The sequence below is a fragment of the Thunnus albacares genome, chromosome 21 (genome assembly GCF_914725855.1).
Source record: "Thunnus albacares chromosome 21, fThuAlb1.1, whole genome shotgun sequence".
Lineage (NCBI taxonomy): Eukaryota > Metazoa > Chordata > Actinopteri > Scombriformes > Scombridae > Thunnus > Thunnus albacares.
Window position 1 is genome coordinate 25,060,970 of NC_058126.1, and position 13,606 is coordinate 25,074,575.

At 38.6% G+C, this 13,606-nt stretch overlaps 1 protein-coding gene across 1 annotated transcript in view; it reads left to right on the forward strand.

Moving 5' to 3' along the window:
• vopp1 (VOPP1 WW domain binding protein) overlaps positions 1–11,681 on the forward strand; it is a 46,512-nt gene extending 34,831 nt beyond the window's left edge. Inside the window, exons 3-5 of the mRNA XM_044339759.1 lie at positions 2,695–2,772; positions 6,091–6,224; positions 10,285–11,681. Of these exons, the coding sequence (XP_044195694.1) occupies positions 2,695–2,772; positions 6,091–6,224; positions 10,285–10,490 (418 nt within the window). The 3' untranslated portion in view covers positions 10,491–11,681. The remainder of the gene's footprint in view (positions 1–2,694; positions 2,773–6,090; positions 6,225–10,284) is intronic.
• Positions 11,682–13,606: the final 1,925 nt, after the last annotated feature.

Here is a 13,606-nt window from a genome sequence, read left to right on the forward strand (position 1 = left end):
CACGCTGATACACACCAGTATTTTGAATTGAAGATGCTGGTGTGTGTTATGGTCACTGATGATTTATTCTGATTATGGGATTAAAACCCGTTAGACAGAATAAAAATTAATGTGCAATTCTTATCAGAATCTATCATCTACAACAGCTAGTATCCTATACTGATGGCCTGGTCAGAAGGCGGCAGGTATCTGTTCTCTTATTGAAGTGATGATGTCATTGTCAAGTCGCAATTACGCATGCCAGTTCTGCGTAAAATTTTGTGCAACCAACACCAAAGTGTTGCAAAATAATCTCAGAAACCTCAGTGCTCATGTGCACAACAAACTTGTTGGATATGATGAATTATTATGTATAGTTTTTAATGCAAATCAGCAGCTGTGTTGAAGACACATTGATAAAACACAGTCATTAATCCACTCCTGGTGTCTCTGTCCAAAACAGTAACTGGAGGCAACGACTGCACATATAATCTTTTAAAGAGTCTGGCCAAAGTGTTGCCTGGAGCTCTGCATTTTTAATTACAACGCAGGTAGACGAGTGGCTGTGTTGAGCGACATGACGTGATAAAGACTGTTACATTTTATAGTGGTGTGTCTCAGAAAAAAGTGTTATTTTAAAAATCCTAATCCATGTGTGGATCATCACTGGGATAATGTTGTCAGCAGTTAGTTTTGCAGGTTGAACAGTCAAATCTAACGGAGTTAAACTTTCAGAAAAAAATTTCAGAAAAAATTACAACATGCAAATACGAGACCTCATTTTAAATTCTTAAATTTTATATTTGACAGTATGGTGGTATTTCACTGCAGATGGTTATTCATTATGAAGGCATATATGAAAACATGGTGCATCATCAGTGTGTCCAGAGAAGTGAATTCAACTTAATAAGAGTCATCATCTGTTCTTGGCAGTATATTTGAGCTACTGTATTCATATTTGAAACTCCTTACATCCCAGACAAAAAGTTTCCACTGAGGAAAACTCTCCACAGTATACAAACTGTCAGTGCATCATGATGGGGAATGCTGTGTTTAGAGCGGATGAAAGTATTGAATGTGATTGGCCATGATTGTCACAGCCTTTAACACACTATTATCTGCTCCGTGCTGCTGAGTTCATGAAAATAAAGCCCTTTATCTGCTTAACATCAGCATGTTAGCATTGTCATTGTGAATATGTTGATGTTAGCATTTAGCTAAACGTACTGCTGTGCCTACATACTGCCTCACAGAGAGTTAGCATGGATGTAGACTCTTAGTTTTGTTAACCTTTATTTATCAATGTAGGTGTATTGAGCACATCACATTCATAACATTACACTCTCTCACACTGTACCCTAACCCTAACCCATAGACCAATGAAAAACTGCAGTGTGTATCATGTGTAGTGTGTTGCATTTCTAAAGGGATATTGTGAAGCTTTAATTTTAGGTTTTCAGATTTCCACAATCTCAGTTACTTGAGCCAGAAAATTACAATTTTGTGAAGGGGCGACCACTGTGGTGGCATGTGCATTAGCGCATAAATAAACATGGCTTCAAGCACTGCCCAGCTACTGACACAACTACTTTTATAATAAAAATACATCTACTGTGTGCTCAGGTTTGACATAATTTCTAATCTTCTTTCTGGTTTGGGCAGATAGCTGATTTTCAAAAATATTAAGTTAGGGAACTTAATGATAAAACTCCTGATACAGATTTCCAGAGAAGTTTCTGTGTAGTATGAAGACGAATGAATAGATGGAAATACAAGTTCAGTTAAGCAAAAATATTTTTTTTTAACAAAAAGCACAGAAGAGTAGATCTTCCAGTGTTCCCATTCCTTGGTACTTGCAGACTACTGTGTGCACCTGTGAGAGCAGCTTCTCAACTCTGAAGTATTTTAAGGGGACATATCATGCACATTTCCAGGTCTATATTTATTTTCTGGGGCTCAGCTGGAATATCTTTGCATGATTTACAGCTAAAAAAAAACTCTCCGAGGCAGCCCCTCAGTTCAGCCTCAGCTGACGGCCCCTCAACAGACTTCTAGCAGTTATATTTATATCAGTCACCACCACATAAGATAACATTGTCTACTTACACTTATTTCTCAATTCTAACTTTAATCTACCCTCATTGATATAAATAGAGTGGACAAAATAGAAGAAACACCTCTCTGTATTGAAGTCAGTATAATTCAACAGCACCACAAACTTTAAAATGACCATTAAGTTGAATCAACACCTCTGTAAAACAGTTCCAACAGAAACTGAGCATTATAACCTTCATGAAGGCAGGTTTTATTGCAGGACTGTTGCTATTAGATTGCATTAGTTGTAGCCAACACCAAGTGTACCCATACAGTAAACTGATAGTTAACTGTCAGAGGTACCTAAACTGTAACTAAATACTGTAACATGAGTGTGAACTGAAAATATACAAACTGTGTCACTGAACTTTGGGTTTAAGAATGGCTTCTTGTCATGTCCTCCTACTTCCTCCTTTTACAAGAGTGAAACAGTGAGAAAAATGGCTGCTCATACAAATTGCTACTTCCCAATAAAATAAACGGATAAATAAATCAGTTAAAATGAAAGAGTGGTGCAGTCCCACGCCATTTCTAAAATATTAATGCTCTGTGTGTTTCAGGTAATGCATCTGTGTATATTTTGCTGACCCATACACCTTGCTGCATGCCTTTTTGTTCCAGATGTCGCTCCTATGAGGACTGCTGTGGGACTCGCTGCTGTGTGAGAGCCCTGTCCATCCAGAGACTATGGTACTTCTGGTGAGTTACAGCTGTGGCTGCTGCCTGCTCTTCTCCTGCAGGGATGGACTGCTGACACAGCCAGCTGGGACACACTAGTGCCATTCACAATAGCTCTCTAAGCTTCTTTTTTCTTTTGTCTTTACTGTGACATTTACTCTACCTCCTGGCATTTTGTACTATACGCCTGGTCGTCTGAACTAACAGCTTGCTGACTGCTTGTTGTTTAGCGAGCTTGTTTGCCTGGTCAATAAAGGGACAAAGAGTTTACATACTTTATTCAAATGACATGCAGTATTTCAGCTAGTATTACTATCAGTGTCTGTCTCATAACAGTCTGCAGACCATTCCTCTTTAGTGGAGCAGTTTACATTATATTACATTATATTATAAGGTTAATTAAAATTGGATGGTCCAACACATCCACAGAAATACGCTACAATGGCTTCTTCCTCATTTTAGATGCTCTGGATCTCCAAAGAATTTGCACTGATTAACTATGTGTGAGCAAGCACATCCACTAAATTTAGCATTTTTTAATGCAGATGTGACCAAGCCTTATGTTGGTTCTTGACTGTTTTTTTTCTTTCTTTCTCAAATGATGTAGGGTCAGTGACTGTTTCTTCAGGCCATGGAAGGGCTTAATATCAATGTCAGTGTCTGTTCAACAATACAACATATCATATTAGTCCTATGCTGACGACACACAGTTATACATATCTGTTTCTGCCAACCACCTTAACCCAGTGAATGATCTCATCCAGTGCAATACTGAAGTTAAATATTAGATGGCCAAAAATTTCTTGCAGTTAAATGAAGACAAAACTGAGATTCTTTTAGCAGGTCTGAAGGCTTTGAGGCACCAGATTAACTCTTTGTTAACTCCCCTACCAGTAAAACCCTGTGATCATGTCAAAAACTTGGGTTTGATCTTGGATGCCGATCTTAACTTTCAGAAGCACATCTCCAGTATCTCTAAAACTGCTTTTTATCATCTTAGAAATATATCCAAAGTTAGATCTTTCCTGTCACAGTCTGATTCTGAAAAGTTGGTTCACGCATTCATTTCCAGTCGACTAGACTATTGTAATGGACTCTTTGCTGGACTGGCAAAGCAAACACTTAATAAACTCCAGCTTATTCAGAAAGCTGCAGCCAGAATATTAACCAAAACCAGAAGGTGTGAACACATCACTCCTGTTTTAATTTCTCTTCACTGGCTCCCAGTAAAGCAAAAAATTGATTTTAAAATACATTTTTAAAGCTATGAACGGCCTAGCTCCCACCTACGTTGTTGACATGCTCTCTGAATACACGCCAGACAGACCCTTGAGATCATCAAATAAAGGCCTCCTCACCATACCTAGAATAAAATCAGCTCATGGTGCCTTCGGCCATTATGGTCCCACTCTTTGGAATTCTCTACCACATGAACTCAGGTCTGTTACAACAGTGTCTTCCTTTAAAAGCAGACTAAAACATATCTTTTTTCACAAGCTTTTAGTTAGGTTAATGGGTAAAACCTTCTTTTTAGAAACAGTATTATTATTATTGTTATTTCTTTTAACAATGATAATAATAATACCTTCTTACCCTACTCTGTTATTGTAATACCTTCTCACCTTCTAATTTTTTTTATACTGTCTAATATGTTTTTATGTTTTTATATATATGTAACATCTTCTTATTTTGTTTTATCTTATTTGTTTTATATATGTAATGTTAATGTAATATATTCGTTATATATGATCTTTATTTGTTTTTAAGCACATTGAGTTTACACTTGCCATATGAAATGTGCTATATAAATAAATTTGACTTGACTTGTTTGAAGAGCTCAACAAGAAGAGATCAAGAAGAGAGTGCATAAGAATGCTTACTAAGGTTGACAGCAAAGTGATTAGATCCCGCTGATGTGATACATCTTCAGTAAGTGTAGGCCAGTGAAGATAGGAGATAGATAGAATCCCCCAGAGGTCTAGACGCTGGTGGTGATGGAATGAAGACAGCATCCAATGAAGATGGAAGATGAAACTTTTCAGTTGAAACACCTGAATCGAGCTGTGGGATAAGGTGGTGGGTTGCGCAGTCATAGATCTGTAAGAGAAATACTGTCAGGTTCTATCTGCAACTCTTTCAAGCAAATGAGCTGCTCATCTGAATAACTTGTGAAACTTTCTCATAGTTACGGTTCAGTGTAGCCAGCTGTGAAAGCTGTTCACTTCACACAGTCAAGATTTATGCATCACTGAGGTCTGTTCTCTGTAGTTTTTCTGGAATTTTGTTTTGGTTTTTAGCATACTGAGGGGAGTTGACATCCTACAGTAAAAGACAATCATTTCACTGGCTGATTCCAGTATTATTTGGAAATTTGACTATTTTTACACCAACAAAAAGTAGATATTATCTTGAGTGGGAGACAGGTGAAAACAGGTGGTGCCAACAATAATTTGTGTGCACAAGATACAAATGATATAATCTCTCAGAATTTCAGGGACTTCATAAGATTCAGCAATACCCTACCAAAATAAAATGCTGACTAGTGTAACAGACTCACTCATACTGTTTTTTCTTTAACATTAATATTATATTAATTATTTGATAAGTGTGTGTTCCTTCCACAAGTTTGTTTACTTCATTTGATGTATGTACACATAATGAAGTATAATTATTCTGCCACAATGCTCAAGTTACCAGTGAGCCAGTACATGAGATCTGAGGGAAAAACGAATCCCTGCAAAAGCAAAACTAAAGTATAAGCAGTGATATTGCAACCAGGTTAATAAACAGAATGCAAATGGTCACACACACACACACACACACACACTCGCTCTTAAAGCAGTGATAAGTGTTTTCGTGCTTCCTGTGTAAAGTACTTGCACTTACAAAAAGGTTGAGCAGAGGGGGACATTACTGTGTGACATTATGAATCTCTCTGGTCAATAGGTGAATGAAAGTGTAGCCGTGGTTCAGGGCACCAGAGATGAGAAACTGAGCACATTTTTAACCGATAGAGAAGTGCTTTGTGTCAGCACATCCCCACAGAGAGCACAGATATTATTGAACTGCATGTTTTTGTGGGATGAGGAATTCACAGCTGTGGGGGGAAATATTTATCTCTGAAGCTGTTTAATGTCACTGGGTGTGACTTTGTTGTGACTGGTCATGGTGGTACCTCTGTGTCTGCTTGCTGTGTTGCAGATAATACTAAACAATTTAGACCAGATGAAACCCAGACTAAAACCAGATCTTTCCCTCCATCCTCCTTTCTTTCCTTACTGAAGTCTTTCTAGTCCTGCTAGATTGGTGACGAGGTTGGGTCTGTTGTTTCTCTCTCAGGGTGCTGCTGATGATGGGAGTGTTGTTCTGCTGCGGTGCTGGCTTCTTCATCCGCAGAAGGATGTATCCGTCCCCTCTGAGAGACGAACCAGCCTTCAACGTCTCCTTCACCAGGCACCCTGTCACCACACCAGGTACAGCAGTATTCAAACTCATGAAAAGGTGGCAAACAGGTGGCAAAAAAGTGAAGGCTAAGAATAAAAGAATGAAAACGTAAGTCCTGCAGGTGAAATGTGAGACTCGACATGCAGGCTGCTGTCTAATGGAACAGTTTTAATCAATACAGCCACATAGTGCCTCACTCTTTATACACACAAGTGTAGCCCAAAGCAAATGTTGCCATATTTTTAGAACACTAAACTGATCAAATTTATATCAGGCAGACATGGATTGTGGTTTTTATATTAGACAGGTGTTGGCTCCAGGCTGTGAAACACCTTTAAACAAAAATAAGTAACAACAGTCCTCAATTTTAAGTAAATTGATCAGCAAGCATTAGCTAAGTGAGAGAAGTTAACGCAAAAGTGAATAAGAACCATGTTAACCTGAAACATCATAAGTGCAGCAGAGAGGAGAGTTTCCAATGGAAACCATGTTGATTGCATTCAGGCAGTACAGAATTACAACCATCAAGCATACATATACATGAATTTTAAAAAATGAGTGAATAGATATTTATGCTTAAAAATGAAACTGGTAAATGTGTGTAGACTGCAGCCAGAGATAGCATGGCATATTTGATGTGGTTTATTCTCAGCCAGCCCTCTTTTCTAACATCTATTTATAGAGAAGCCCTCTCTACAAGCATCTCCAGAAAAAAAGAAAAAGAAAAGAAGTGAGATCAAATAGAATATGCAACATCATTACCTTTTTTTTAGGCTAATCTATTAATCACCACTGGTTGATGATATAATATAATTGCTTAGTTTACAATTAACGAATGAATGAAACTAAAAGTGCTGTAAATAGCAGCCATGCATAAGCAGGGCCAATTTGTTTTGGTGAATCGTATGGTTTCTTTGGATTTCTTTTATTTGAGGGGCTGCTGGAGCTGCCAGAGATGTTCTGTCAGTTGATTAAAGCATTGGTTCATGATCTTTTATGTCAAGTGCCCATATAATGAAGAATGAAATGGGTGTAGCTCACTTACTGCTCATACTGGCCATCAAGATTCCCTTCCTGATGTGTTTCCAATGTAAGTGATGAGGGACGATATCCAGTTGTTTCTGCCAACATGTTCATTTGAAGCTAATATGAGGCTTCAGATGTCCAAATTAATCAAATCAAGTTGATATCTGCCAAGGTTAGTAGTACAAAATACTATCCCTCCACTGCAGCTCAACCAGGAAACACAAAGAGAGAAGTTCAGTTGTACTAAAGGCTGTAACTTTAAAGGTTTTCACTTGATTTGATTAACACAGACTGCTGAAGCCTCATATTAGCTTTAGATAAACTTTGGAATGTGTTTTTGCACAGAACGACAGAAGTGTCAGTGGTACAGCCAGGATCAGATCAGAAATACTGGAGTTCTGATTGAAAGAACAGTTGTGATTAAAAAAGATGAGCCGCTTTGAAAAAATCACTGTCCCATCAGTGATTGAGGCAAATCCTAGTAAATGCTACATCTTTTATCCTTTTGGGTTTTCGCCTCACTGGTGGAAAGGCCAAGATGGCGTTGTCAGTGGATCAGATGGTCCAGAGCAAGATATTACAACAACTACTGGCCAGATCGCTTAGCAAGTGGGGATGGATATGTACTGTGTGGACACTGTAAGCCAAAATGTGTCCTTATGCAATATGATGAACAGATTCTTGACATGGTATCTGTAAAACAAATGGCAGGCTGACTATTTATGGTCCTGAAAAGATGATGATGATAATTCTGGTGTTGTGCACCATCAGACTAAAGTTTTCACTTAAACAAATATGGGTGTATCAAAATCTAAGACTAAGGCAGGTTTCTATTTCGGACAATTACAGTACACCTTGGTCACTTTTCACATAATCAACCAATAGATTAAATAGTAGGTTGCCATGAAATTAGCAGAACACATTCACACACTTCACCTGAGATTTGAAAGCAGTTTTTTTGCCACTGAAGGTTTTTTGGGACTGTCAGAAATGTGTGTGATGGGAATGACTCCCTGCTTAAGAGTTTAATGCGTTCAGATGAAGCAACCGTTCATAAAAAGGATTTGTAAAATCCTTTTTGTGAATGGTACAAAGGGAGGATATCTGACATTGTTTGGGAGGAAGGCATCCCGATGAAAAGAAACCTGAAGAAACCTGAAGGAGAGTTTGGCAAACCTCCTTCATGATGTTGCATTTGTGTAACAGTTTATGGTCCTCTTCTGAAACGATAACTGCCGTTTCAAAATACCGTTTTCTGCCTGATTCTTAATGTTTTAAACCGCTATGCTGTTCATTGTGATCAACATTGTGACTGTAATTCTTAATTTAAAACTTGGGATTTTGGGGGAAAAGTAGGACAGCCAATAAATCTCTGTGAGTCTTTCTATTAAATGAGTGGAATTCTGCTCTGTGTGAATCAACCAAGCAGAAAATTGAATGGAGAGCTCCAATAATAACTACAGTGTAAAACTAAATTCTGCAGGCAGACTAGATAGTAGAAAGGTGACCCAGAGGAGGAACTCCTCACTAGTTTCTCTCTCTACTGAACTAAAATAAAGTCACTATCACAGCCAGCTTCTTCTAATCATTCCTGAAATTCTCCTCTGACAGTTTGAAAGGATTTCATAAGAGTTCCATTTGGGTCTTTGGATTGTAGCCAAATATTTAATCCCAGAAGAAATAATTAAGGAATCTCAGTGATGTAACTGTGCCAGTGGCAGCTCAGGCAAAAAGAAAATGAACAAGGTGAGGATGTTATGTCAATGATTACATCAGGGCATTGCGGTCATGAAAAACCTGGAAAAGTCATGGAATTTTCATTTTCCAGGCCCAAAATCCCAAAACATTTTGGAAAAGTCATGGAAAATAGTTCAATATTTTAATATTGAATATCAGAGCCATTAAAGTACATGGCCTGTGTAGTTTTTTTAAAATCAATTTGTTTGTCTGTGTGATCACTCACATGATGTGATGTGTACAGTAGGATACAGTAATACATCTTTGGATGGAGTGATCCTACATTGCAGGTTAAACATGGACAAAATATACCAAAATATACCAGACCTGTCTTGGATTTTTATTTCACTTTAAGCATATTTTACATAGATGTTCCAGTACAGTACTCTCTACCTGCCAAAAGGAGTTGAATTAACTCCTTGAATTAAAGTAGGTCTGTTCACTTTGAAATAAACATGAAGCTATCCTCTTCCTATTGGCTCACAAACCTGGGGTCCCCCTTCTGTGCGGGCACACCACCAAATGAAGTGCAGCCAGATCATGAATGTATTAAAGTTTCATAATTTTTTCAAGTCTGTCTTAAAACAACTGTCAGGAGCCCAAACAAACACTAAAACAGTTTTTTCTGCCGTTCATACTGAGCATTAGAAGATCCCTTCATAATTCACTTAAGTGATGGGGGACAAAATCCACAGTCCTCACTTATGTGTATTTATTATTTTGCTATTTATGAAGCTTCAGTGTCCAAATGAGTCAAATCAAGTAGATATCTTTCAACATTACAGCCTCTTTAGTGCCAAAATCCCTCTTTTTGTTACTATACTTCCACCACAGCTCAACAGGGAAACACTGTCCGAGGAAACACAAAGAGGGAATTTGATGCTAAAAAGACTGTAAATGTGGCAGATATCCACTTGATATGACTCCATAGCATATTTAGATGGAATTGATGGTGAGTATTAACTGGAGGAATGATTACAGCGAGCAAAACCTGCTTCAATGTTCATATTGAAAAATTGTGGACCTATCCTTTAAGAGAGCTGGATATGGCACCAATACTCATCTTTCCTGCCAGATTGTCCCATTGGCCACTCATGGTAGTTTAACAAAAAAGTCTTGTTTTCCCTGCAGACCCTCACTATAAAAGGGACATCTGTAAACTCCCACCAACTAGGAAGCAATGTTGGCCTCTTCTGGAAAGATGCTGTCAGTTGTTGTGGAGTATAATGATGACCTATGTGTGTTGTGTGAAAGATGATTGAAACAGACAGGGTCTATAAAGCAAATCAACTGACACTAAATGAGAACTGTTTCTCTTTTATCCAGTTTCCCAGCAGCCAGGAAGTATGCAGGGCTTCGGCGTCAACGGGATGACAGGTGGCGACGCGGGTGTTACCATGACACACCCCATGTTCCCGGCACAGCCTGGCTCTGCCCATATGATGATGGGCTCCTATCCTCCACCTCCGTCTTACTGCAACCACCCGCCACCGCCCTATGAACAAATATTCCACAACAGTGACAAGAAGTAATTTCCGCTAAGAGCTTAAGAAATGGAACTTGACAAGAAAGATGAAAAGAAGGCTTAATTATCAAGAAGTGTTCATTCAGATGAAGCTGAGGAAGAGGAAACCCTGCCATTTGTTTGCAACTTAACTGTTTGTGGATGTAAGACTTGGAAAACAATGACACACAATCTGTTGTCCTGTGGAAAAGACAAAAACCAGGCACAGTAACCAGAATCTAGATGCACAGACACACACTCATTCGTTCACTCACACACACACACACACACACACACACACACACACACACTGCTTCATCTGGAGTGCTTCTTTTACTCTTGATTTCTGTGGATCTATGTGTACAGTGACCGTGCCAGCCTTGTTAGACTGAGGACGAGCGAGGATGGACCTGTTCAGGTGGAGGTGTTGGATTCACTCACTGTCACCTGTCTCCTCCACCCTCCCAGTGCAACTACAGATAGAACTGTGCACAATGTAACAGAAAATGTCTTTTGGGCTCATAATGTATTAAAATGCTGGATACTTTTTGGTGGACATTAGTGGAAATATTTTCAGCTTGAATAGCCCAAGAATAGAATTATTAAAAAAAAAACAACATTTTGAAACACATTAAAATGATTTCAAGGATGACACTAACTGCTTTTCTATCCAGCATTTTACTGCAACATGGGCTCTTTACTAAATGATGAGTTCTTGATACATTTTTTATCACAGTATGTGTAGAACGGTTATGTAATGACATATTGAGCTGCTACAGCAGTCACCGGCTCATTCTCCTCTCCTGTTAGAGCAATGAAGGCTTCAGTTCACAGGATGATACCATGAATCAGGAATGAACAGAGTGGCTGTTGCTGTGCTCATGTTCTAGTGTCATATGGCCATTCTTGCTGCTGCTGTTTGACTGGCAGGTGGGACATGACTGGCACTTTACAGACATGATGTGACATTGGTGAAAGGACATGTTGCCATAAATAAATACAGTGCTGCTTGAAAATTTGTGAACCCCTCTGCTCTATTTCTGCATAAATATGACCTAAAACGTGATCAGATTTCAATGTAAGTCCTAAAACTAGATAAAGAGACATCAATTAAACAAATGGGACAAAAACCTTACAGACCTCGGGTCATGCAGTAAGACAACGACCCTAAACACACAAGTTGTTCTACCAAAGAATGGTTAGAGAAGAAGAAAGATAATGTTTTGGAATTACTTAATCCTATAGAAATGCTGTGGAAGGACCTGAAGCAGGGAAATAAACCCACCAACATCCCTGAATTGAGACTGTGCTGTAAGGAGGAATGAGCTAAAATTCCTCCAAGCTGATGCACAGGGCTGATAAACAGTTACTGGAAACGTTTGGTTGAACGTAAAAGGGGGTCACACCAGTTACTGAAAGCAAGGGTTTATATACTTTTGCCTCACACAAATATGATGAAGACTGGATAATTTTCCTCAATAAATAAATGAATAAGTTTAATGTTGGTTTAATTGGGTTCACTTAATCTATTTTTAGGACTTGTGTAAAAATCTGATCTGGTCATATTTATGCAGAAATAGAGAACATTCTAAAGGGTTCACAAACTTTCAAGCAGTACTGTATGTATTGGTGTTTAACTAATAAGGAGAGGAAGGAGAGAAGTGGATGCAAACGGTTATTCCTCTGCTCTTTGACTGTGATGTTGATGTTGTGGTTGACAATAATTCTGCTGTGTAGGAGCTGCAGCAGTGATCCATGTCCCTCATCTGACATTCCTGCTGAATCAAGAGTGTTGTGTGCCAAGAGCCTCGACCATCGAGCGAGCTGCCTCCCAAAGTGGCTCGGGGGCAACTTTGCACTCAGCTTGTTTCTCAGAAGCATGACTGTTTCATCTCTCCAGTCACTTTCAACAGAAATCTAGTGAAGAAAAAAAAATCAGTTGCTCGAGACTCACTGGGTCTGTATGGTTGTAGTAAGTTACTCATATCATCATTCTGCATTTAGCTTATGTTTTTTCTCCTTAAAATTTATGTTAAGATGTTAATTAAACGGTAAAAAAAAAAATGGTTATAGCAACACGGTAAATCAAACCTTAACTGCAATCCAAACAGTTTTTTCAGTGTGGTTAATAGAAATATCTGGTGAATAAGAGAAAAAAAGGAGCCAGTCCGGACTGAGGAGAAGAAATCTATTATTGGTTGAATCTGCCAGAAAGAAAAGGATTGCCCAGTTTGAAGCTACAAATGAAGTGAGAAATAACATGTACTCAGTTTTCTTGCCTCCAAACATTCCTTCTTACACTTATTTGCTTTCTTGCTGTGAGTTGGATGAGAAGATCGATACCAGTCTCATGCATGTCTGGTAAATATGGAGCTGGAGCCAGGAGACAATTAGCTTAGCTTAGCTTAAGAGCTTTTAGGGGGAAAAAGTAAAAAAATAAAAATATCTACCAGCACCTATAAAGATCACTAAATGACATGTTTTATCTCATGTATTTAATCTGTATACAAAGAAATATAAAAATGGGAACTGTGGTTTTAGGGAAAGTTTTGTGCTGGGGACTCTGGGAAATCACTGCATCCAGCTGTTGTTCACCAGGAAATACTTTAAGCACATAACTCCACCTAAAACCACAAATTGTGTTTTTTATATTTCTGTTTGTGTGCAAGTTAAACAAACAAGATACAATCAGTGAGCTTTGGATGTATATTTTGTTAAATTTGGGCAGAGCCAGGCTGGCTGTTTCCTCTGCCTCAAGTTTTTTCATGCTAAGCTAGGCTAACCACATCCTGAATCCAGCTCTGTACTCGCACTCCAGGGTAGTGAACAAACCAACCTATCAGGCATGTCATATATCATTGTAAAGCTTAGAATGAGCTCTATTGGATGAAAAACTTGTCAATCAAGTCAAGCTTAGGTTGCAGCAAGTTATCTGTGTGCATTCTGATTGGCTAATCAGTCGCATCTGCTATATTGGGATGGTGCATGTCGGAGGTTATTACTCGAAGAAGAATTACTGCAGTAGAAAAATAACCACAAAATCACCTTTGGCTTTCAAATGAGTGTAGTATTGCACATTTATTACAAGTCTGAAACATCGCTGAGCTGGGAGGAAAATGGGGGTTTAAGATACGTCTGGGTGCT